We start from the raw sequence: 26651 nt of genomic DNA, 5'->3' as shown, positions 1-26651 counted from the left end.
CTTCAATCTGCTCTGCTCTGCTCTGCTCTGCCTTGCTCTGCTTAAAATTAATACTTAATATTGAATTATTATAATAATAATGTATATTTAATAATAATAATAATAAATAATTAATACTTAATGATAATAATAATTAATATTTAATAATAATAATAAATAAATAATATTTAATAATAATAATAAATATTTAATAATAATAATAATATATAATTAATATTTAATAATAATAATATATAAATAATATTTAATAATAATAATATATAATTAATATTTAATAATAATAATATATAAATAATATTTAATAATAATAAATATTTAATAATAATAATATATAATTAATATTTAATAATAATAATAATATATAAATAATATTTAATAATAATAAATATTTAATAATAATAATATATAATTAATATTTAATAATAATAATATATAATTAATATTTAATAATAATAATATATAATTAATATTTAATAATAATAATATAATTAAATATTAATATTTAATAATAATAATAATTAATATTAAATAATAATAATATTAATAATAATATAATTAATATTTAATAATAATAATATTAATAATAACATAATTAATATTTGATAATAATAATATTAATAATAATAATATAATTAATATTTAATAATATAAATATTATTAATTATAATTAATATTTAATAATAAAATTTAATGATTATAGTAGTAGTAGTAGTAGCAGCAGCAGCAGCAGTAGTAATAATAATAATTGTAGTAATAATAATAATAATAATAATAATAGTAATAATAATAATAATAATAATAATAGTAAAAATAATAATAATAATAATAATAATAGTAATAATAATAATAATAATAATAGTAATAATAATATTAGTAATTATAATAATATTAGTAATAATAATAATATTAATATTAATGAAATCTGCTCTGCTCTGCTCTGCTCTGCTTCAATCTGCTCTGCTCTGCTGAAATCTGCTCTGCTCTGCTCTGCTCTGCTGAAATCTGCTCTGCTCTGCTCTGCCCAGAAGCTCAAAAGAACAGGGCCTAAGTCATTTTGAGATTATCCTCAATATGTGACTTGACATGACATGAACCATTGGTTTTTATTTAAGTTGTATTGGGCCATGACCCATGCATATACTAAACCATGTCATTATGTAGAATTTTTGTTGGCCCATAAGCCATTCTTACATTTAGGCTTATGATATAGTATGATATAAACAAGATTTCATTCTAATTCTGTAGTACCATCTACAAAACATTATCTATCCCAGTGCTTGCTCATTTGGGGTTACAACCTATAAAGATCATCATAATTTAATTATCTACGTATAAATATTACTATAAAGAATTGAACTTCAAAAATTTAAAATATCACTACATGTCTATCGCTGGATGATTGTTTGCAAGCGAAACAATTCATTGCACACGATTCAAAGCATCAAGGGTTTGGTTTCATGACTTGAAGCTTGTGTGATTTAATTCTATTAGAGACTTCTTAGCGGTTGAGATTCCCTTATCCTTTTTTCCTGCCGTTTAAGTCTAACATGTAATCTTGTATTCTATAATAAATTGACAATTTGACATGTAAGATACCAAGGCCCTGTTCTTTAGAGCTGCTCTACTCTGCTATGCACCATTCTGCTGAAATTTGCTCTACTCCGCAATGTGTAAAAGTCTAGCCTTGCTATGGTATGTTCTGCTTTGCTCCCTAAAAGCTCAAAAGAACAGGGCCTAAGATGTGTTGATTCATTGCATTACTCTTTTTTTAACTCTAAACCCACTCTAATGGCTAATTGCATCCTAACACAATTGGGCCTATGGACTATGGACTCAACTATCCCAAAAGTCAGAGTAAAACCCAGAAATTCAAAAACCCTCCTTCAACCTCCCAATATTGCTTCAGATTCCAACTTCCATGGCTTCCCTCTTCAGAATATCCAGAAAATGTCTTTCTTCTTCTTCATCTCCTTTTTCCGGCAACCGTCTATGTTTACCTCTTCTCCAACCACTTCGACACTTCTTCGATTCTCCGACACAAATTCGTAGTCACTCTTCTGAAACGACAAAGGTCCGATCACCGTTTGATTCCAACATTATTCGAATTATTCGCACTGAAGTCGAATATCAGACTGAATATGCTCCCCCTCAAGAGGTATTATTCATATACTTCGAATTTATTCTCTAATTGGTGAAATTTTGTTGTGTTGATGTATTATTGAATGAGATTGCATTAGATGGTTTTATTTCAATTGGTTTTTACTTATTTGATTTTTGGCAATTTTACAAATAAATGAATGATTTTGATGGTGTGACTTGGGGAAGAGTGTGGTATATCATAATTTCATGTGATTTAGGGGAGTAATAGAAAACTGGGTTTGTTGCAAATTGATGATTCCGGAAATTCATTGTTGTTTATTATTGTAAAAACTTCATGCTTTCTTGAAAATGTAGCTGATCAAATAGGTCTGGGAACAATGGGATGGGAGGGAGTACTGATTTTCAATAACCTAACATCGGGTTTAAAGTCTAACTAGAGTATAGGAAGTAGAAGATTGTGATACATAAGCAAAATCGAGTGATATCGGGTCTTAAGCAGTAGAAATTCATTAATGTGGTGTTAAAGATGCAGGATGAGTGAACTCTATGATGAATCTTAGATTGCTTGTTGTTATTGAGGTGTGGAAACAGGTCACTTGTTAAATGTTAATGTAGTAGTGTGAAAGTTTATTGGTGAGGTGTACGTTGATGTAATTCTTTCACACGATACAAGTTTAATTTTTGCAATCATGTTGATGAATGGGAAGAAATTTAAGTGTCAACCATGATTTGTTTAAGTGATCATAGCAATTTAGGGGAACGTATCAGCTTATGTAGAGTGAATTGCATTATATGTTTCATGCCTTTCACCTGAGACCTTATGGAGTAAAGGTAGTGCTGCTTAGGTGAACTACAGGTGATGTTACTGATTATAGGATTTTTTCCGTCAGACACGTTGATGGTATCTCCTTTAGTTTCCATGGAATTGGACATGTTAAATGTTGGTTGGATGGAGCATAGGGATTTTAGTAGTAGTGCACGGGGATGGAATGATGGGTGTGACTGTTAGTGTGAGAGTTGGTTGTATGAGCTCTTGGTTGCAACTAGAGCTGAAATAAGTCTAAGTTGAAGGTCTGGTTACTGGAATTAGAATGCTCCAGTAGGATTGGTTTGTGGCTTTAAATTTGTTCTTTTTTGCAACTAAAGCAGGATGCAATGCTAAGTTGGAGTTTTAAAGACCAGAGTTAAATTATGAAGTTTCATGGCTTCATGCTAAGGACTTATGACTTAGTGATTAAATATTTGGAGTGTAATTTTAGTTTCAACAAAGAAAAAGACCATAATATGCCAAAGTTGGATTGGAGAATTAACTCTAAGATAGGCTTCTAGACGTTCTAGTATCCAGGGCCTATTGTACAAAAGGTTAGAGATGCTGATCAAACTGTCACTCATATGATTTATGTCGGCTGGATATTTCGAGAGGAGCAATGGGAGAATTTTTGGTGACTAATGTGTCTCTTAAAGTAAAGGAATTTATATAGGACTGATTACGCCATCCTATATTAATTTTTAACAAATAAAAATGTTGGGTGATCAGAATTGTTTAAATAAAGAGGGTGACTGGATCAGTGTTAAGAGGATGTGTGGTTACGCAAGGAACATAGAGTCCACAATGCTGAAATTCACATTCAAAAAGAAATGAAAGTCAATTATGTTGGTCTGGCCATGTTTGTTTTTGTTGAGGGGTGGATGCTTGGTATGAGGTTTAGAGACTTGGAATTTGGTGGCCTAAAAAGAATTTGAGGGAAGGCAGAGATGACTTGTGTTGAGGTGTTTAAAAGGACAAAGGGATGAACAAGGATTCATGCATTTGACTACATTCATGTAGCTGACCCCTTTTTTGGTATCATTGATCTATGTTTTTTTTTCCTTCCCCCGTTCATATCAAGATTTTTTGAAATGAAGATAGATGGTCTTGCCATTATGATAGCATTATGATCCCATATAGACCTTTAAGGTATGATCGTCATATGTTGCATGTTGTGGTTTTTAGTCATTGCCACATTTTGACCAAAGTGAAATTGTTCTGGCAACACATTGGGGAGAGAAAATATGATATGAACAAAATAGGAGATTAATTGTGATGAATTTTTTTCTGGCTATTTTCGACATAATATATTATTTGGGTAGAATATGGAAAATGAAAAATGAATCATGGGCCAGTGTATCTACTGGCATTCCATTCAACCGCTAGAAACCATGGGCAAAATTAGTCCTAAAAGTACTCTAAAAACCTTTTCATTTTCCTAGGGTAGCACGGCAGTACATTCACATTCTTTCCATTTTTACAGTTGTAAAAATGGCTGTTGTTATCTATCTAAACTTACTTTATCTGAATATGCAGCCTCCTGCAACTTTCAGTTTCTTCTCGGTTGAAGACCGCCCAGGCGAGCAATATGTTAGGCTCCGGCGCAAATTCGGTGAAAAAGAAGATATCAAAATTGAGGCTACAATGTTTGATGGTTGTGTATCCGACCCAAAAACTGGGGATGATACTGATGGCGAAGATACTCGTCTTCACATAAGCTTGCTGGTTGACATATATAAGGGGGAGGGATCTGATGGATTAGGATTTGTGTGCTCTGCATGGCCAGATGGCTTGGAGATCATGAAAGTCTACCTGCTTCATGGCAACAAATTGCTACCTAAAGCTCACATGGGTCCTAATATAAGGTACTGCTTCCTTTGCCTTATTAGCTTTATGTGCTTAGCATGATGGTGTTTGATTTTGTAATTATGATGGTTACAATGATCATGAGCATATTCTATGAGATTTTCCTGTTTTAATTATTTTCAAAGTAGTGGAAATGTGGAATAGCAGTAACTCCACCAAAGTTTGCCAAAGATTAATGATTTTCATTACTGTATACCGAACATCAGAGATCAGTGGACACTATATGTAATTAGTCTATGTATCCTTAAGATTGGAGTGTGTCTTTTGAAATCTATTGCACATCTTGTTAGTGATTAGTGGTTTTATTTTCTCAATATACATTGCACTCTTCTCCCAATTCCAGTTTGAGGCTTTAAAAATGTGGCATTTTTTTCTGCGCTCTTGATTGCTCAAAATTTTGGATTATATCATATGCTAGTATACATGTCCCCAGGAATCTTATTGATGTGACTTAGGACTTGTGCATTGCCTAAAGGCCTGTGTAGGCTGTGTTAGCCACTGTTTTAGCTTGGCTGCAGCTCTTTTCTCTGTAATTGACATAATTATTGTTTTATTACTTCAGAAAACTAGATCCCAAACTTCGTAAGACACTTCATCAATACTTGGAAGCAAGAGGAGTGGATGGTGAACTTTCTGTTTTCTTGCATCATTACATGGTCAACAAGGATAGAACCGAACTTCTGAGATGGTTAGAAACTGTCAAGTCTTTTGTCGAAATGTAGAGTGCCTTTCTGGCATCCTTGGAAGATCAAATGTATGGTAATGGCATTGAATTTACTTAGATTTTAGGCGATATAGAATGTTCCATTAACATAATAATTGTTCATAATATGCAATTTTTTTGCTCATATTCCCCTTTTTAAATTTCTTGCTTGTTAAATGTTGACAAATTTCTATATTTTGAGATCAATACATTATTGTTGTGATCACATGAACAAGGGCAGTTATGCTAAATCTAAGCCAGATGCTAACTCCTGACCTTGATGTTATGTACCAGATTTCTCACACACAATTAATATTAATTAAACACTAATTAAGGGGAAAGCTTGAGTATTTGATTGATTAAGGGAATCGAATTACAGATTACAAGGGATAAGCATAACTTTAGGCTATGAGTCTCACAGTGACTTGAGGTCACAACTCTCACAATGAACTTTACTCTAATTTCTGGATAATTTCCCTTAGCATTCTACTACACTACTTATACTCAAAGCATAGCTAATACATGTGACATTTTAATTAACCAAAATGGAAACCCACAAAGAACATGATTAAAGGAAGTTGCTTTCTTTCCTATTTTCCCTTTTAATTAGCTTTGTCCTGTTCCCCATTGTTGCTTGGCTCTGCTGCACCATGCTGCCCCTTCTTTGCGCGCCTCGTATACACTAATATTGGTGGTTGACTTGCGGTGTTGACCCCGTTGACCCAGTCCATAACATCACTCCCCCCTTTGAGTTTCACCTTGTCCTCAAGGTGGAATGACGGAAACCGCTGCTGGATGGCTTCGTACTCCTCCCAAGTTGCTTCAAATTCGGCCAAATCCTTCCACTTAATTAGAACTTCGAGACCCCGAGTAATGCCCTGTTGCTTCTGTCTAACTGCCAAAAGTTCCTCTGGTTCGACTATCATCTCCAAATCTGGAGATAAGTGGTGAGGAATGAGGGGTTGGCTGGTGAGATCACCTAATGCACGCTTCAATTGCGAAACATGAAAAACAGGGTGGAGTTTGCAACTGTCAGGAAGTCGAAGCTTGTATGCTACCCTTCCAATTTTCTCCAAGACTTCGAAAGGACCATAGAATCGTGCTGCAAGCTTCTCAAACGGCCTCCGTGCTAGGGATTTCTGACGGTACGGCCGTAATTTCAGAAACACAAATTCCCCTTCCTCGAATTGCTCTTCCCTTCTGCTCTTATCAGCGTTCACCTTCATGATTTGCTGCGCTCGGTTGAGATTCATACGGAGCTCATCTAAGATCCCATCCCTCTCCTTCAATGCTTCCTCTAGGCTGCTAACCACCGTCTCATTTGCCCCTAATCGCCACAATTTAGGAGGATCCCTCCCATAAACAATCTTGAATGGAGCCATCTTAGTCGACGTGTGAGGAGATGTATTATACGAATATTCTGCCCATGGCAACCATTTAGCCCACGTGCGTGGTTGTTCAGCAATAAAGCACCGGAGATAAGACTCCAAACATTTGTTGACGATCTCCGTTTGGCCGTCGGTTTGGGGGTGATAGGCCGTGCTTCTGTTGAGGTGCGTCCCTTGCAGCCGGAAAAGCTCTTTCCAGAAAGTACTCATGAATACTCGGTATCGATCGGAGACAATTGATGAAGGAAACCCATGAAGCCGTACAACCTCTTTCACGAAATAATCAGCCACCTTAAGAGGGTTAAAAGGGTGTTTGAGCCCAATAAAGTGGCTGTATTTTGACAACCGATCAACCACCACAAGCACGGTGTCGATTCCTCGTGACAGCGGTAACCCCTCCACAAAATCCATTGATATGTCTTCCCAAATTGCCTCAGGGATTGGAAGTGGTTGAAGCAACCCGAGTGGATTTTTGGTGGTGGATTTGCTCCGTTGACAGACTTCACATTCTCTGACATATTTCCCGACGGCTTTCCGCATCCCCGCCCAAAACCAATCGGAAGAGAGACGAAGATATGTCTTGATCTCCCCATCATGACCCCCCACTGGTGTATTGTGATATTCATTCAAGAGAAGAGGAATGAATTTGGAATTACTGGGTAAAACCACCCTATTCTTATAAAAAACTCGATTTCCCTCAGGGTGGAAGCCTTTGGGCCCGCCTTTCCCTCCCTTTAGGCCCACAACAATGCTTCCCAACCATTTATCCTTCTCCAGCTCTTTTTCTAATTCGGCCCAGTCCACCCAATGTGAGTGGATCATCGTGCTTAACCCAACTCTACAGAGCTCACCATCTTCTTCATTCCCCTGCTTCCCTTTGCGTGACAGAGCATCAGCTACGCGATTTGCCGCGCCGGGCTTGTAATGGATTTCGAAGTCAAATCCCACCAATTTTCGAATCCATCTTTGATATTCACTCCCCACCTCGCGTTGATGTATTAAGAACTTCAAGCTTTGTTGGTCCGTTCGAATCACGAACGTTCTACCCAACAAATAATGTCGCCACTTAGTCACCGCAAGAGCTATGGCCTGAATGAATTGTGTCTTCGATAAGTGCAATTACTAGATATATCAAGGATCACTATTATGGAGATAATAAGTTCATTCTATTGGGGCGTCATCCTCTGTTGCTAGACTATGAGAGATGATCTTTGGGCTAGTCAAATAGCCCAAAGCCCTTTAGAATGGATCCTATATTGGTCACACACAAGGGTATTGGGTTAAGCAAGTTAGAGGCCCATTAATGGGCCTCATGAGCAATCAATTAGTCATAAGCATGAGTGGGCTAAGTATAGTTTGAGTGGGATTAGGAAGTGGGCTTGGATTTGGACTTGGGCTATTATTTAGAGATATGATCTATAAATAATAGCCTTGCCTAGGGTTGAATAACAAGTCACAATTGACAATACAGTGAATTGTGAATCAAGCAACCACCATCCAAAAGCCCTCATCCTCCCTCTCTCACACGCACGCCTCTCTCTCTCCCCTCTCACCCACGGCCGGCCACCCCTAGTGGCCACGTGGTGTTGCGCGGTGGTTCTTGCCTGGTTGATCGTTCGTCCATCTCCGTAGAAGGTCGATAGAAGTGTTCTTTCGCGACTAACTAGCATTAGTGGAGGTCTTAATCTGTGCCCGTGGACCAAGTAGAGGAATCGCATTTGAGGTTCTTTATCTCCCCATTGTTCTTGCTCGATCATCGTGGAATCACGCTTCAAAGGTATAATTCTTACTTCTTTATGTGTTATGCATGAGATCCTTGGTTTGGTGCTATATGAATATGATTCATGTTAATTCCGCATTTAGTACCTATAATCTCCTACAGTGGTATCAGTTAGCCTCTTGCATTTACATATATTGAGTAATAATTCTTTGATAATCCACAATTTTAATTCAATTAGGAGGGAGAATAATTTAATTATGAGTCAATTGTTATTTTAAATATGATTTAACAATATAGAATCATTAAAGGTGTTTAATTTGCTCCATATTAGCCATCAATTGATCCGAATTTTGCCCCAAAATAATCGAAAAAAATTCGAACCCCTAAACCCTAATTTCGAAAATTTCGAATTTTAACCCTAATTTGTGAAATTTTGTGTTTAAATTTTGATTTATTTCGATGGTAATATGTTTAAGGAATTTAATCTATTTGATTACATGTTAAAATTATGAATTTTTCATGATCAAATTATTTAATTTAAATGTTAAATTAAATTGGGGATTAATTTCATCAAGAACCCTAATTTCAAAATTGAATGTGATTTAATTTTGGGATTAATAGGACCACATAAAGTTTAATTGATTTTTACAAAATTTGTTTTGTTTTAATTAATTAAAAATCAAAAAAAAAAAAAAAAAAAAAAAAGGAAAGAACAGCAGCAGCACCGCGGCTGGGTGGCGCTGCCACGGTGGTGCCGCTGCTGGTGGTCCAGGAGGGAGGGGGCGGGGCTGGGTCAGGCAGCAAGGAGCAGCGCAGCAGTGCACCACCCCTTGCGTGTGCTGCTGCTGCTGTTCCTACGTCACTGCAGGGGCAGCGCACACCGTAAGGTATACGGCCACCGTGGCCGGCTTCGGCTGGCCACACCACGGTGGCTGACGCGGCCTTTAATAAAAAAAAAAAAAATTTTTTTATTTTATTTTGGATAAAATCAGATTTCAAAAAAAAAAAAAAAAATATAAATATTAAGGATAAGTTTAAATTTTGAAAAGATAATTAACAAATTTAAAGTTGTTATTTTTGTTAAGTTTGGATAATTATGGAGCAAAAGATTCTATAAGGATAATAATTGATTAAATAATGTGATTATCTCATAATTATTTATGGATAATAATTGATTTAAAATATGTGATTGGCAAGTAATTAGGATAGAATTCCTAAATTATTTAGGATAATCATGGAAAATAAATATGATTTATATTCCATAATTTCAAATAAGATTTGATTCTATCTCATACCTAAATTGAAATATATGATATTTTATAATTGGTTGTGATTAATATATGATATTATCTAATTACATTAATTAATTAAAATATGAGATATTTATAGCCATGTTTCCTTCATTATGATCATCAGATGTTGTAGTTTAGGAAAGCATGATGAGTGATTTATTATATGGCACTTTATAATATATGATATTGTTTATTGCTATATATAGACTAGTATGGCCCATAGATTCTAAAATACGATCTGCGCATCGTGATGTATTTTTGTAATCTAAATACGGTCTGCGTACCGTTGAGTATTTTTGTAATTTATTTTATTTTATTTAAGTAGTAGATAGAATAGAATAAATTTACAGGTTGCAGTTGATCCAAAAGCCAATGAAGTGACGGCCCAATGGAGCAAGATGGATGAGATCCATGAAGATCCAAGTGGGAGCATTTTACTTTATTAGTTTTCTTAGGATTAAGGGGCCATACTATGTCATGTTTTATTGCATTAGTAGATTATGCATGTTTAGGTTTATTTATGTTGCTTGATGATGCGCTAGAGTTCACTATACAATCACAACATAATAAATCTAGATCCCAGAAATATTGATGCAGCTTTCCCAATTAAAAACCCGACGAAAACCTTGATCGTTTGTGATGGGTCGGCCTCAGCAGAGCGTCATAATATATCTTGGGGAAGTGGGGGTAGATCACGTTCTACACTTTTAATTGGTTATATTCAACAAGGTTACCTAAAGATCAGTTTAGAACCTTGAAGCTAAGAGTAATAATTAAACATGTGATGGTTAATTATTCAACCAAGAATTACAAGAGTTGTAATCAGTAAAGAGTTTACTCACCTTGAAAATGTAACGGTTAATGGCAGGGCCTCAATCCGGTTAATTATTGCACAAATAAAGGATCTTGGAATCATTTTATTCAATAGGGATCATTTAAATATTGAATGAATGCTTTAAAGTTACCAATAAATTCTAAATTACTTATGGTACTTTAAATTTGTTAAACATAATTATTGAATTTTGCCTCGTTTCGTTTTTTTTTTGTTTGTAGATGAATAACTTATTTGACAACACAGATTTACCAATGAAACTCAATTTAAGGCTTAATCTCAGAAACTACAGGGAATGGGAGGGCGAATTGAGAAATGTTCTCACAAGCCACAAGCTTGAAACTCGTCTATATGTACCCATTGAGAACAAGTGTGCTCTTGGTCAGGATCCTGAAATGCATGCGAAATTAGTTTTGGATGCACAAAGGGTCAAGTACCTAATACTGGAATCTATTCCAAATTGTTGGTATAATAGGTTCAGTCGGTATGAGGTGACCAACTTGTATCAATGTCTTCGTGCTATCTGTAGAGGTGGCATGGGGGCATTGGGTAGCGGAGGTGTCAACGATCCAAATGTAAGAGAGATCGTTAACTCGATCCCTCAGATTTACTATTCCTGGGCTGACAGTTTAAGGTATGAGACTTACAGGATTCATGGTAAGATAATGGCTAAGAAACTCTTACCTGGTCAGTCAGTGAGGCACCATGTCAATGAATTGGTTGATATGATCAACCAAATGGATGTCCTCGGGAAACCGATCGATGATGATTCTGCACGTGACATTATTTTGTTCTCACTCCATGCTGGTTTTGACATTGTAAGACTTTCTCATAATGATGAGGGATCATCTGCAAATTTGATCAACATCTTACTTAACCATGCTGAGGAGTACCTGATAAGGAGAGATTGCCAGTGCTTCTATTGTGGTGGATGGCAAGCCCATACACCAGGGTGTCCCCATTATGCACCAGTGAAAACAGAAGGTAAGGAGTTACTTGATGTTTTTGTTGTAGAAATTAATCTTACTTCATCTTCCACTTGGGTATTCAATACCGGTTGTGGTGCTCATATCGTTAATGACGTGCAGGGCTTGAAAGAAAGTAGGAGGCTAGATCCAGGGGAAGTGACACTTCGAGTAGGAAATGGAGCAAAAGTTGCTGCACTTGCTATTGGGAGTTATCATTTGAGACTACCTTCTGGATTAATTTTAGTACTTAATAACTGTTATTTCGTTCCCAGCATTACTAAAAACATTATTTCAGTTCCAGTTTTAGACACTGAAGGTTTTTCATTTGAAATAAGAGACAAACGTTGTTTTATTTCGAAAGAAAACATGTTATATGCTAATGCTAAGTTAATTAATGGTTTGTATGTTTTAGAATATGCAACTCATGTCTACAACATAGATCATAAAAAGCAGAAAACAGATGGTTCAAACCCAACTTACCTATGGCATTGTAGGCTTGGACATATTAACCAAAAGCGCATCCAGAAATTACATAAGGATGGACTCCTTTCTTCTTTTGATTATGAATCATTTGAAAACTGTGAGTCATGCTTGCTTGGGAAAATGACTAAGTCACCCTTTACGGGTATAGGTGAAAGAGCTAGCGACCTTTTGGGACTCATACATACAGATGTGTGTGGACCAATGAGTTCAAAAGCCAGGGGTGGATATAATTACTTCATTACTTTTACTGATGATTTAAGTAGATATGGTTACATTTACTTAATGAAGTTCAAGTCGGAAGCCTTTGAAAAGTTCAAAGAATTCCAGAATGAAGTACAAAACCAGCTTGGGAAGACAATTAAGGCACTACGATCTGATCGTGGTGGCGAATATTTAACCCAAGAATTTGATGAACATCTGATTAATTGTGGAATAATTTCACAATTAACCCCTCCAGGGACACCTCAATTAAATGGAGTGTCAGAAAGGAGAAATAGGACTCTACTAGATATGGTTAGGTCCATGATGAGCTTTACTGATCTTCACATATAATTCTGGGGATATGCATTAGGAGCAGCTGCAAGAATACTAAACAGAAGCCCATCCAAAGCTGTAGAAAAGACTCCATATGAGATGTGGAATGGAAGAGCTCCAAAGTTGTCTTTTCTCAAGATTTGGGGATGTGAAGCCTATGTAAAACGTTTACAAGGCGATAAACTACACCCTAAATCAGACAAGTGTTTCTTTGTGGGCTACCCCAAAGAAACAAAAGGGTATTACTTCTACAATCGCGAAGATGACAAAGTGTTTGTTGCTCGCGATGGTGTCTTTCTAGAAAAGGAATTTCTATCTAGAAAGCCAAGTGGGAGTAAAGTGGTTCTCGAAGAAATTCGAGACGAGCAACAAATGGATGTGGATAACACCACATCAGAGGCGAGGGCGCATGAAACGATTAATCATGCGTCGGAGCAAGCTAATTCCACCAGCGAGACTCCTATCGTCCCACTTGAATCTAATTCATGCGAAAATCTTCAAGGAGTTGGAGAGAAAATTTCTACTGTTGCTCCTACCCCACGTAGGTCTGCCAGAATCAGAAACAAACAGTTTGTCGAGGTTCTGTTAACTGAGGATTCTGAAATCTTCTTATTGGAGAATGAGGAACCCATAACCTACAAGCAAGCTTTGGTGAGCCCCAACTCAGATAAATGGCTTGAGGCCATGAAATTCGAAATGGAGTCAATGTCTGAAAATAAAGTGTGGACCCTAGTTGACTTGCCTAATGGGGTAAAACCCATTGGTTGCAAATGGGTCTACAAGATTAAAACAGACAAGGATGGAAATGCCTACATCCATAAAGCAGGACTAGTTGCAAAAGGGTTCAGACAGATTCATGGTATTGACTATGATGAAACTTTTTCCCCAGTAGCAATGCTTAAGTCCATTCGGATTCTTCTAGCGATTGCCGCATTTTTCGATTACGAAATTTGGCAGATGGATGTCAAAACCGCCTTCTTGAATGGGTTCTTGAAGGAGGAAGTGTATATGACACAACCTGAGGGTTTTGAAGATCCGGAAAATCCTAGAAAGGTATGCAAGCTTGAGAAATCCATTTATGGATTGAAGCAGGCATCCAGGAGTTGGAATCTTCGTTTTGATGAAGCGATCAAAAGGTTTGATTTTGTCAAAAGTGAAGAGGAACCTTGTGTATACAAGAAGTCTAGTGGGAGCAGCATAGTTTTCTTAGTCTTGTATGTGGATGACATACTTCTCATGGGAAATGACATACCAATGCTTGAATCGGTCAAGGAATGGTTGAAGAGTTGTTTTTCCATGAAAGACTTAGGTGAAGCTGAGTACATTTTGGGAATCAAAATCCATAGAGACAGGTCTCGAAGGATGATTGGACTAAGTCAAGAGACTTATATTGATAAGGTTCTTGACAGGTTCGAGATGACAAACTCCAAGAGAGGTTTTCTCCCCATGTCCCATGGCATTACGCTCAGTAAATCTCAATCCCCGGTTATGCCAGATGAGATGAGACGTATGGCTATCATTCCCTATGCTTCTGCAATAGGATCGATAATGTATGCCATGATTTGTACAAGGCCGGATGTTGCATATGCTCTAAGCATGTGCAGCAGGTTTCAGGCAAATCCAGGTGAAGCACACTGGACAGCTGCCAAGAACATCCTTAAGTACTTGAGAAGGACGAAAGGAATGTTTCTAGTATATGGTGGCGAAGATGAGTTGGTTGTCAAAGGTTATACTGATGCGAGTTTCCAAACAGACAGGGATGACTTCAGATCTCAATCTGGATACATTTTCTGTCTGAATGGAGGAGCAGTGAGCTGGAAGAGTTCGAAGCAAAGCACTGTCGCAGACTCTACGACAGAATCAGAGTATTTGGCTGCTGTTGAAGCAGCTAAGGAAGCTGTTTGGATAAAGAAGTTCCTGACTGAGCTAGATATCGTACCAAGTGCTCAAAAGGGTATCGAGATATACTGTGACAATAATGGAGCTATTGCTCAATCAAAGGAAGCTAGGTCACACTTCAAATCCAAACATGTAGAGAGGAAATTTCACCTCATTCGAGAGATCGTTGACAGAGGAGATGTCAAGATGAGCAAAATTCACACGGATGAGAACATCGCTGATCCGCTTACTAAACCCCTTCCAATGCCTAAGCATGAGAAGCATACTAGTGCAACTGGATTGAAGCGAATGGTGTAATTAGAAGTTGTTATTTGTTTTGAGAAAATAAATTACATATGTAATACATTCATTTGCAGAATTATGTTTAATCAGAAATTATATTTTCTCTTATTTAATTGTGGTTTCAATATTAAATAAAATGTCCAAAATAATTATGGATTGATGGGCTCATCAGGTTATCTATTTTAGAGACCTGGTGTATGAAACCCCACAGGTGAACAAAATCCACATATTATTTAAGTTCCTAGTTCGAAATCATTAAAGTGGACATAAATGATTTCAATGAATGGACTAGCATGTAAGATTGATTGGATAGCTCGGTTTCATGGGCTATAGGAGTATAGTGATAATGCTCGGTCAATCACATGGATATGCATGAATGATGCAGGATCGAACTATAGACCAACTTTGAAGTTCAAGTATAGAACTTCCGGATATATTAGTGGATTCCTTTGACATGAGTGGAACATTGGTTTCATTCAATGGATGATATAACTGTGGTACATTCAAACGTCTTCCCGTAACTGGAGATTATAAAGGGTGTTTCCTGGTTATTTCAGAAGTTGAGTGGGAGCTTTGGTTGCCACAAGATTGGATAGAGTCTTCCTATTAAATTAGGAATGTGTCATGTTTTGGCCTCTTGAAGAGGGAGAAATCAGAAAATGCATGGCCGTGCTCAAATGTGTTATAAAGTAACCATTTGTTTTGTAATTCTAACTCAGATTTCAAGAAATGATTTGAGGATTAATATTGATTACATATGATGCAATCATATTATCAAATCGACACAAAATGACTTAAGGAATTTGAATATTGCGCACTTGTCTCAGACAAGTGGGAGATTGAAGGAATTGTGTCTTCGATAAGTGCAATTACTAGATATATCAAGGATCACTATTATGGAGATAATAAGTTCATTCTATTGGGGCGTCATCCTCTGTTGCTAGACTATGAGAGATGATCTTTGGGCTAGTCAAATAGCCCAAAGCCCTTTAGAATGGATCCTATATTGGTCACACACAAGGGTATTGGGTTAAGCAAGTTAGAGGCCCATTAATGGGCCTCATGAGCAATCAATTAGTCATAAGCATGAGTGGGCTAAGTATAGTTTGAGTGGGATTAGGAAGTGGGCTTGGATTTGGACTTGGGCTATTATTTAGAGATATGATCTATAAATAATAGCCTTGCCTAGGGTTGAATAACAAGTCACAATTGACAATACAGTGAATTGTGAATCAAGCAACCACCATCCAAAAGCCCTCATCCTCCCTCTCTCACACGCACGCCTCTCTCTCTCCCCTCTCACCCACGGCCGGCCACCCCTAGTGGCCACGTGGTGTTGCGCGGTGGTTCTTGCCTGGTTGATCGTTCGTCCATCTCCGTAGAAGGTCGATAGAAGTGTTCTTTCGCGACTAACTAGCATTAGTGGAGGTCTTAATCTGTGCCCGTGGACCAAGTAGAGGAATCGCATTTGAGGTTCTTTATCTCCCCATTGTTCTTGCTCGATCATCGTGGAATCACGCTTCAAAGGTATAATTCTTACTTCTTTATGTGTTATGCATGAGATCCTTGGTTTGGTGCTATATGAATATGATTCATGTTAATTCCGCATTTAGTACCTATAATCTCCTACATGGCCATTAGCTCCTTCTCGTAAATAGACCTTCCTTGAGCTCGGACCCCTAAAATCTTGCTGTAATAGGCGATTGGACGCCCCCTTTGCATCATCACGGCCCCTAGACCAAAACCCGAGGCGTCGGTCTCAACAACAAACTTTTCCCGAAAATCGGGCATTGCTAGGATGGGGGCGGTGGTCATGGCTGCCTTGAGTCGATCAAAAGCTTGAGTCGCTGCCTCCGTCCAACAAAACGAGTCTTTCTTTAACTGTGAAGTTAAAGGCTCAGCAATTTGGGCATAGTGATGTACAAATTTTCGGTAATAACCCGTTAGACCCGAAAATCCTCGGAGTTCCTTGAGGTTTCTCAGAATTTCCCAATCGAGAACCGTCTTGATCTTCTCTTGATCCATAGCTACACCCCTCTCCGAAATCACGTGGCCTAAATATGCCACTTCACTCTCACCAAACTCACATTTCTTCCAATTTGCATATAAGCTATGCTCTTCCAATTTTTGCAACACTAACTTGAGATGTTCACGGTGCTCCTCCCCACTCTTACTATAGACAAGAATGTCGTCGAAGAAAACCAACACAAACTTCCTCAAATATGGTCGGAACACGTCATTCATTAATGATTGAAATGTGGCCGGCGCATTAGTAAGCCCAAATGGCATTACTAAGAATTCGTAGTGCCCCTCATGAGGTACGGAACGCCGTCTTGTGAGTGTCTTCCGGCTTGACTCGTATTTGATGATATCCCGACTTCAAGTCGAGTTTGGAGAAAACCTTTGACCCATGCAATTCATCTAGGAGTTTTTCGATCACGGGTATTGGATATTTGTCGGGGACGGTTTCTTTGTTCAAAGCCCGGTAATTTACGCAAAACCTCCACGAGCCATCTTTCTTCTTGACCAAGAGAACCGAACTCGAAAATGGGCTACTTGATGGAATGATGATCCCTGCCTCAAGCATCTCTCGGATCATTCTTTCAATTTCATCTTTTTGGGCCTGAGGATACCTATAGGGCCTCACTGAAATTGGGTCACAACCCCCTTTCAAAAGAATTGAGTGTTCATGGCCCCTTTGAGGAGGAAGCCCATTTGGTAAATTAAAAATCCCCTTAAACTGATCCAATAGCTCCTTCAAAAATTCGGGTGGGCCTCACTGATTTGGGCTCGGCCCACTACCTTCTAGCTTGTTAATTTCCACCAAAAGCCCTTGTTTCTCCTTTGACAGTACCCTCATCATTGCCTTCAAAGACACTTGGGCTTTTTCTCCAATGACGGATCACCAACGAGTGTCACCGGTATTTCCTCCACCGTGAACTTCATCACGTGAGTCTTCCAATTTGTGACCACCGAACCGAGTTTCTCCAACCATTGTACCCCCAAAATCACCTCCGTATTGCCTAAAGCTAGAGGGAGGAAGTCCTCCACCACCGTGACTCCCCCACTCAACTCCACCTTGACCCGCCTACAAACTCCATCTCCTCGGACCGTGTCACCATTTCCTAAGGCCATCAAAAATTCTCCACCTTGTTCCACCTTAATGGCCACCTCTTCCACCACCTTAGCGGAAATAAAATCGTGGGTCGCCCCCGGATCCACCATGACAATCACCTCTCTTCCACTCACCCAACCCCTTAATTTCATCGTTTTAGGATTGGAAAGACCCACCACCGAGCATAGGGACGCCTCCACCGGCGGCGGTTCATAGACCACCTCCTCCTCGTCACCTTTGCCCTCCTCCTCTTCCGTTCCTTCACTAACAATCAAGACACTAAGCTCCTTCCGCTTACACCTATGGCCCACACCCCACCTCTCGTCACACTTGAAGCACAACCCTTTCGACCTCCTCTCCGCCAACTCGAAATCCGTAAGTCGCCGGGTTCCTCCGTTTGAACTCTGGGCCGGACCTGGGCTGGGTCGGCCCACATTGACCGAGCCCTGTGACTCAGGGGCCTTGGGCCAAGATCTGGGCGGCCCGCTACTACTAGGTAGCCCGTATGTTTGGACTAGCCCACCCTTATTGAGGCTAGATCCTCCTTGAGCCGCACTTGCTGCTGGAGGCCCACTGCTGGACCCTCCTTTCCAATTCGTAACAGGGGCTTTATTCTGCTGCACCCTGTTACGTTCTTCAATTCTGCTTGCTATCTCCATAGCCCTCTCTAAATTGGGTGGATTAAGCAACCTAAGCTCCGCCTTAATCACCTTGCTCAAACCATTAATGAATTGCCCCAACATCAAGCTTTCCGGAATGTCTTCCAATGGAGCCGCCATCTCGATGAATCGCCGGCGGTATTCCAACACCGTGCCACCACCCTGCGACACCGCCAGCCACTGTTCATGTAGGGTGCCGGAGTGCGCGGGTCGGAATTCGTTCAACGTCCGCTGCTTGAGATCCTGCCAACCGTAAAACGGCCGCCTTTTCTGCTCCCACTGAAACCACTTGAGGGCGGGTCCATCCATCGCAACCATCGCGGCCTCCATTTTCTCCCTCTCCGTCAACCCATAAAATTCAAAATACATCTCAGCCCTCGCTGCCCAATTATCCGGATCCGGGCTCTCGAAGAGGGGCATCTCCAACTTCCGGTGTCTCCAGTGGCTGCCGTCGCCGCCGCCACCACCTTCGCCTCCGCCTCTCCATCCGCCGCCACCGCGCCATCCGCCTGACTCCCGAGGAAGCGAGTCCTGCTCGGAATTACCCCCTACTGGCGTCGTCACCCGCTCGCCCTCCTGCTGCAAACTATTATCTCCGTCGTGGTGGTGCGCTGGTTGAATGAGTGGCTGCTGCGGTTGACTCTGTTTCGCTGCTCTCATCTCTTCCTGCAGTTTGACGACCTTGGCTCGGTCTATGGCCCCCTGATTGTTGATGTCGTCTCGGAAACGGTTCAAGCGAATTTCCAGCTTAGCGTGAGTGGTCTCCATGGCGTCTTCGATTTTCTTCCGTTCTTCTTCCATTTTTTTCCGTTCCTCCTCCATGGCGGCTTGGACCGCTGCTGCTACCACTCGTGTGAGGTTATCACCTGGAGATTGTAGTTGGAGTTTGTCTTCGATGGAAGTCAGTTGACTTTTTAACCCGGTGAGTATCTCTTCCACGGCACTAAGCCGCTGCTCTGTGTTTCCGTCCATGAATCGTACTGCTCTGATACCAAGATGTTATGTACCAGATTTCTCACACACAATTAATATTAATTAAACACTAATTAAGGGGAAAGCTTGAGTATTTGATTGATTAAGGAAATCGAATTACAGATTACAAGGGATAAGCATAACTTTAGGCTATGAGTCTCACAGTGACTTGAGGTCACAACTCTCACAATGAACTTTACTCTAATTTCTGGATAATTTCCCTTAGCATTCTACTACACTACTTATACTCAAAGCATAGCTAATACATGTGACATTTTAATTAACCAAAATGGAAACCCACAAAGAACATGATTAAAGGAAGTTGCTTTCTTTCCTATTTTCCCTTTTAATTAGCTTTGTCCTGTTCCCCATTGTTGCTTGGCTCTGCTGCACCATGCTGCCCCTTCTTTGCGCGCCTCGTATACACCAATATTGGTGGTTGACTTGCGGTGTTGACCCCGTTGACCCAGTCCATAACACTTGACTAGTTGTTAGGACATGGTTGTGTTAGGTAGTGATAGCCAGCTTGAGAGTTAATTAGGCTGCTCTTACATTGGTTTGGCTCATGATACCTTGGTGTATCTCGGAATTGTGATGTTTGACGCTGCCTTTTTGGATCTTTACTATAAATTTATTTCAAATTCTAGTCTCTTCCTGGTGGATAAATTTTCTATGTTAGCTTTTGTCAGATAGGAAATTAGGTGACAAAAGTATAGAACTAGAACTATTGGGATGCTAAAGTCAACAATAATCTTCATTTGGCTGCATGTTAATCTCATGATTGCATCATTTGATTGCCTTACAGAAGCTTTACTTAACAGGTGAAGGTTTCTTAGCATGTTAAATACATCTTAAACCTATAACCATAGTTCAAATGGATTAGTTGATTTACTTTTTCTCTACCTGGGTTTAGTGCAAGTGGAATTGGCGGGCCATATATTATAGTGACTTAAATGTGATGGTTTAATTGGGGAAATTCAATTGTTTTCGGGGATATCGTCCCAGATACGATCATGATCGCAATAATGTTTTCAAAAACCTTTTTCATGAGTAATGCAGTTAGCTTGCTAAAGTGCAGCCTAAGATCACAGTTGCAGTATGCTAAATGAAACCTTTAATGCAGTAGAGATGTGAAGGAAGGTTGGTTTGTAATGGAAAATTATAATTGTTTGGGCTGCATATCTATTACATGATTACATCCATTGATTGGGCTTCGTATCTATTACATCCATTGATTGGGCTTCATATTTATTACATCAAAAGCTATAATTAGAAACTTACTGTTATATAAAGGACTGTTTTACCCTTTGCTCTCTTTCTCTGCCACCTTTTTGGAATTCCTGAGTCCTGAGTTCCCTTTTACTTGATACTTGTCTGTTGATCAGAGCGAACATTGAAATCATGCGAAGAGGAGACCGAGTCTTTTTTTGTGTAATGTAGCCTACAAAATTTCTGTGCCTTTCTTAACCCATAAGAACAGAATTTTAAATCTCTGAATGTGGTAAAGTTACGAACTTGCAGTCATTTTATTTCATCTTTGGATCTGTAAAATCCTCCTGTGTTACATTCTGTTTCACTTTTTCATAAACAAAAAAACTTCTGTTCTTTCATTTTCAGCTTATTGTCCTGTATTTCTCTTATTTGTTCAATCACTTTCACTAATGAAGCGCTAGTCACTTTTTACTGTTTGTTTCTAGAGTTAATATTAGTATCCAGCCTCATTATTGTTGATGATCTTATTGTGTTGTTGATTTCAATTTAGTTGGATTAGCTGAAAGCTGAGAATATCTTTATAGCTTAAAGTTTGAAGTCAGTGAATTGGAAGGTATGTAGGATTGTAGATATCCCACTAGTCATGACATTGGAAGCTCCTGTACCATTTAATTGTTTTGTCTATTAACGATACTAATTCCTAGCTTTGATGTGGAAGCAAGGCAGCTTGAAAGTTGTATACGAAGTACTTGGATTTTTAATTGTAACTTAGAGGTGGTCTGTGGTCCAGGTGGGACTTGCCATTTGGCTACCGGGCTCAGCGGACCGAATAAGCCCGACCCAGCTAGCCTCATGTTATTGTTATAAATAAATGTAGTGTCTCACTTGAACTTGTGTAGCTCTATTACTTCGTTGGCCGGTCACCAGCTCAGCTAGCCCAACCCGCTGCCCATTTTCTATGTGAATTATTGTTATTTGTGCATTTGGTGATGATACTAGTACATAATTAAGGTCTGGAGTATTGCTGTGTGACTCTCTTAACTACTAACTGCGCATGATGTATTAAACTAATTATTTATGGACTATGTTTAAGACCTGTTAGATTCTGCTAACTTCTCCACTTGCAGTAGGGTGTATCCGGTAAAGTTGCAGATAAGCGTTCTGCAAGTATATAAACTTGGCCCTTTAAGATCTGTAAAATTAGCTGACAGTGGCTCAAAAATAAATGAGGTTCCATCTCTGACATTTGCAGTCGTTGACGTTACTTATTACTTGGGAAACTTACACTAATTTTTTTTTTGTTGATTGGCTGCTGGAATGTCTAAACTTCAATTCTTTATACAGCACTTCTTGTAATGTTTATGCATTTCTATTTATGTGATCATGTAAGTAAGATACCTCTACATAGAGGTAGTGTTAGCAAGTCAGGGGAATCTTGACCACAATATGTGTACAAGCCGGGATATCCTGCTCCCAACCCACCCGCTACTTTGCTTGCGGGGTGGGGGTTGGGGGTGGTGGACTGGTGGTGCAGTTCAAGCTGGTGCTGGCCAGGCCATGACTACACTGACTAGAAATAGAACCCGGCCCACTGACCTCCATTACCATCCCTCTAGGGAAATAGATTGATGGTTGATGGCATGATGCAATATCTAGAAGTCTATATCTAGAAGATTTTTCACTAGATATCACTTGCAAAAGGCCAAATGCATTTTATGTTGGGTTTGGTGTTTCTACTCTCTTGTCTTCTATGAATAATAGCATTATTAATTAAACATATAAAAGTTGAATACAATGCTTCCTATGCCATTTTAAATGCTATTTCCCTTAGAATTCTACTGTTGATTGGGACATTTTGCTCACAGTTTGTGGTACATTATCATTCTTGTTTGTCAGTTACTGTCTTATAGTTTAAAGCAGGATCAATTGGATTGTTTATGAAATATTGAGCTGTTTCAACATTAAAGATTAACTTTGCAGATTCTGACAGTCTTTCGTTTACAAGATTATGAACATGAAATTAACCTCCAAATTTTGTTACAAGCTGTGTATTCGGATGTCAACTAAACTAGTTGGTTAACATCATGAATCCAAATTTTGTCTACATAATTGCTTTTATGACTCTTTCTACACCCAAATTAAGCTGAAAAACTGTCAAGGAAGAAAAATCATTTTTACCTTTTGTCATTAGAAAATTTACATCATATAATCCCAGGAAGTAAAGAGAATAATTAAGCTAATAATTTTCCAAGCATATTGTAGCAAACCCCTAATTCTAGATAAGAAAAGAAAATATTCCTGTAAGAAAAAAAAAAATAGTTCTCAAAGCTTGAGAGATAGATCAAGCTTTGTAGATTCTTCTGAATTACTTTTAATCTGACTATCTCCACTCCACCAGCCGCCACTGGTGACACCCTCATCTACTATACTGAACCTTCCAGCTCCACCTCTCGATGATGGTCCTGCGGTGGCGCCACCGTGGTAGGTCTCTGACACCAGCTTCCCTACGGCGGGTTGCTGCTCGATAGGTAACCTTAACCACCCATGATGTCCGTACACATTTCCAGAAGAAGACATTGTCATATTATTATTAGTAGGAGTTTTATGGATCATTGAGTGTACCTGAATTCCAAGAGATCTATTGGGAGAACCATGTAATGGTAATGAAGCAATGTTTGAGTAACTGTGCTGCTGGTGCAAGTAAGGATGCCCAAAAGCTGCTGCAGTCGCAGCGATTGTTGCTCCTATTCTCTGGTTTCTTTTCGCAATTGTACGCTCTCGTTTATGAGCATTTTGGTGTCCACCTAAGGCCTGCGAGCTGTAGAATTTTCTCTGACAGTAGTTGCACGAGAAAACTCTCGGCTCGCAGTTTTCTGATCCTTGGGGAGGAGATTCTGACGAACTCTGAGATGATCCTACGTTTAAGCAGTCGATGAGATTGAGTTCGGCGTTGAATTCATTACATGAATCTTCATTAGAAAGCATTAAATCTAATGGTATTTGTGTCTGAGATACTGTTTCTTGCTCTGCATCCTGATCTTCTAGTTGTTGTGCTTCTTTGCTTGCTTTATGTTGCTGATGCAGTGACCTATACAGGCGTTCTCGTGGCTGATCTTCTTGTGATGCTGAGATCGTGCTCGATGTGCCCGAAAGACATGGCTCTAGCTCTGCTTGTTCCATCATCAGGTAAGTGGATTTTCTGCACTCCCTCTTGCTATTTTATACGAAGAATTGAATGGAATGAACACAAAAAATTCAATTTTTTTTCGAAGTTGTTTTTTTACTAGGTAGTGTATTGGGTTTGAGTGTCTCTTATGTTGATCTAAGAGCAAGAGACTTATTTATTCACTCCACAAACCTTTTTTTTTTTATTTGACACTGCACGTTATGCCTATATCTAATCTAAAGGGGCCTATGGCTAGTCTATTCATCTTATTTATATATTATTCTCATGGAATATGAATGTGCGCCATTTACTATGCTTGAAACCAATTAAATAAATGAGGGGAGAAGGGATGACAAACTTGTCTCCAAACGGGTAAAAAACATTAAATTTCAAGGGCATTTGTGGATTTTCCTAATCAAATACCGAGATATATTTAGAAGAAATAAAAGACTTCAAATATTGGATGTTTTTGTCCGTCTTTGAAATAGGCTAGCACCACAAGGACGAGGAAATTGTGTACATAATCGCTTTGAGGCTCTCTTGATTATTCCCTTTCTCATTGGTTAAATGGACCCCATATAAGTTGTAAAGATGCATATTTGGCGTAGAATTGGGGGCATATGATAAGAGTTTTGGTTAGAGGTGATAAGTTTTGATATACAGTACATAAAATTTGTCACTAGGCTAAGTGCCTAAAGAGTGAAATTTATGTGGGCTTATACCTGTTGGAGGTTAAGGAGTGCTATAGTAATGGGGGGACAAAGGTAACCTTGTACTGCAGATTAGACTATCAGTTAGAGGCAGCTTGTCCCATGTCACTTGGGGTTTGTTCCTTTTGTGAATTTTTATGAGGTGCCGCTTTTTTTGGACTTGGGGTGTTCCCTACATTAATTATTTTGCCACTAACTTAATTGAGTACTTAATTCATTAGCCTCCTTGTGCACTTAGAACTAAATTAGTTGTTTACCTCAATCAAAATTATTGCTTGGGTGGTACCCTCTTGATACTTATGATGACTTCTTAATTCCCACCAAATGAAATTGTAGAGAAGTGGTAGAAAGCCGAAGTTTCCCGTAAGTTCATATTTATTATCCTATTATATGTTTAGTTTTAATCATTTAATGCTTCACAATGTCAACATATAAGTTGATGTGACAAAAGTTAAATGGTTGGAACACATCGATACAAAGTGGGACTGAGATTCGTGTTACGATATGTCTCACACCTAGATATTGAAATGATTTCAGTAACAGTTTAGACTGATTGATCATTCGTAAATTTTCAAATTACTATTCAAGTAAGATAGGTACCAAGTGGGACTATGGATTCAAAATACGAGAATCCTTAGAGCCCCACACCTAGAGATTTTAGTGATTTCATCAACTAGTAGTTAAGGGTGGTTGATCACTTTGTGCTACTCAAGTTCAAGTGTTTAGGACTTGATGTTTAATGTTTAGTACTTCATGATGAAGGTCCCACAAAAAAAGGTCTAGTTATTAAACCATATATAGCAGAATGTTGCATATGGTAGAAGGTCAACTGTCATTAACTAGTTTGGTCTAAACTGTAATGATTGTCGGAGCACATCTTGTTAGAGACTCAAGATTGATTGGGTTAATTTGGTGGACAAAATATTAGGAACTAATCGCTTTCTCTTAAGGTCCTTGTCCAAGAAATTTCATTGTTTCAGTTTTGTCTCCCCACTTCTTTTGTTGCCATAAAATTATTCAAATTTCTTGCATATATTAGAATAAATCACCATGCGTTTAATCAAGAGTCAAAATTATGTGCTATGCGTCTATGCTTAATCTTAGACAACCAATCATTATTATAACGATTGTATATAGTTCATCATTAAGATTTGCGACGTTCACTACTTACTTGTATGTTACATGAACTTTTGTATAGAGAAACTCCTAATTGATTTCCGAGATTACAATAAAAAGTCAATTAATTTGTTTTCATTTCCAAAACCACCCTTCTCTCTAGCTCAAAAAATCTGAAAAGCACCATCATGTACACCATTAAACTACTAGAAAAACATATGTAGTACAATACAAAGTACTTTGTATCGTAAGAGTGTATTATCATTTGCTTGTATTGCATCATTTCCATGCATATAAAAATAACAAGTGAAAATGTGGCCGAATCAGGCAAAGCCATGTGTCAAATAATACATCTGACATATACTACTGCAACAGGGCAGTGCATGCTGATGGGTTTGTTTATCTTCTGATTCCTCGTTCATTGTCAGAATATGTATAACTAATTAGTATAATCAAAGATAGTACAATTTAGCTAATTATATTCCTAGAGGGAAGCATACTTGTGTCCTAACTTATTAAGCCTCTGACTAATTGCAGATTAATGTAATGTATTAATTTGTTTGTTTATAAATTGTGTTATCTTCTCATAGATTGCCAGTTGCCAAATATTCTAATGGTAGTGGTTGTACTTACAGCATGCATCTTCTTTAGTCCTAATCTTATTTTCTTAAACACTTAAATATAGCTATTATTTGGTGGGATACTCATCAGTTTGCACTCAAACTTTTAAGGTTTTTAAAAATCATCAAAAAGTATGTATGTGCATGTCAGAGTATTCTCTTTCTTTACCACAAATTAATTATTGAGATGAGATTTGTGGTATATT

At 38.4% G+C, this 26651-nt stretch overlaps 2 protein-coding genes and 1 pseudogene across 3 annotated transcripts; 1 reads left to right on the top strand and 2 right to left on the bottom strand.

Moving 5' to 3' along the window:
* Positions 1 to 1868: 1868 nt before the first annotated feature.
* LOC145595476 (uncharacterized protein At2g39795, mitochondrial-like) lies at positions 1869 to 24034 on the top strand. 2 transcript variants are annotated; one of them, XM_081651895.1, is made up of 4 exons: positions 1869 to 2155; positions 4445 to 4773; positions 5337 to 5528; positions 23930 to 24034. In XM_081651895.1, the coding sequence occupies exons 1-3, from the start codon at positions 1919 to 1921 to the stop codon at positions 5494 to 5496; spliced, it is 726 nt and encodes a 241-aa protein (XP_081508021.1). In that variant the 5' UTR covers positions 1869 to 1918; the 3' UTR covers positions 5497 to 5528; positions 23930 to 24034. The 2 variants fall into 2 exon arrangements, with proteins under 2 accessions (XP_081508021.1, XP_081508020.1); XM_081651894.1 differs by lacking the exon at positions 23930 to 24034 and having other exon boundaries at positions 5337 to 5622.
* On the bottom strand, positions 16502 to 17119 carry LOC145596035 (putative mitochondrial protein AtMg00860 pseudogene; annotated as a pseudogene).
* On the bottom strand, positions 22986 to 24016 carry LOC145595474 (zinc finger protein 3-like). The gene has a single exon (XM_081651893.1). It carries the CDS (start codon positions 24014 to 24016, stop codon positions 23156 to 23158), a length of 861 nt encoding a protein of 286 aa, XP_081508019.1. The 3' UTR covers positions 22986 to 23155.
* Positions 24035 to 26651: the final 2617 nt, after the last annotated feature.

This window comes from Chenopodium album, chromosome 19, assembly GCF_948465745.1.
Source record: "Chenopodium album chromosome 19, dcCheAlbu1.1, whole genome shotgun sequence".
Lineage (NCBI taxonomy): Eukaryota > Viridiplantae > Streptophyta > Magnoliopsida > Caryophyllales > Amaranthaceae > Chenopodium > Chenopodium album.
The sequence above is the reverse complement of the archived record's forward strand: the minus strand, read 5'-3'. Positions and strand labels throughout refer to the sequence as shown.

What these genes read in the sequence shown, in the direction of transcription:
- LOC145595476 (XM_081651895.1), top strand. Translation starts at nt 1,919, where the DNA reads ATGGCTTCCCTCTTCAGAATATCCAGAAAATGTCTTTCTTCTTCTTCA. An exon ending in AATATGCTCCCCCTCAAGAG is followed by an intron (nt 2,156 to 4,444) that starts GTATTATTCATA and finishes CTGAATATGCAG; the next exon opens with CCTCCTGCAACTTTCAGTTT. An exon ending in CACATGGGTCCTAATATAAG is followed by an intron (nt 4,774 to 5,336) that starts GTACTGCTTCCT and finishes TTATTACTTCAG; the next exon opens with AAAACTAGATCCCAAACTTC.
- LOC145595474 (XM_081651893.1), bottom strand. Translation starts at nt 24,016, where the DNA reads ATGATGGAACAAGCAGAGCTAGAGCCATGTCTTTCGGGCACATCGAGC.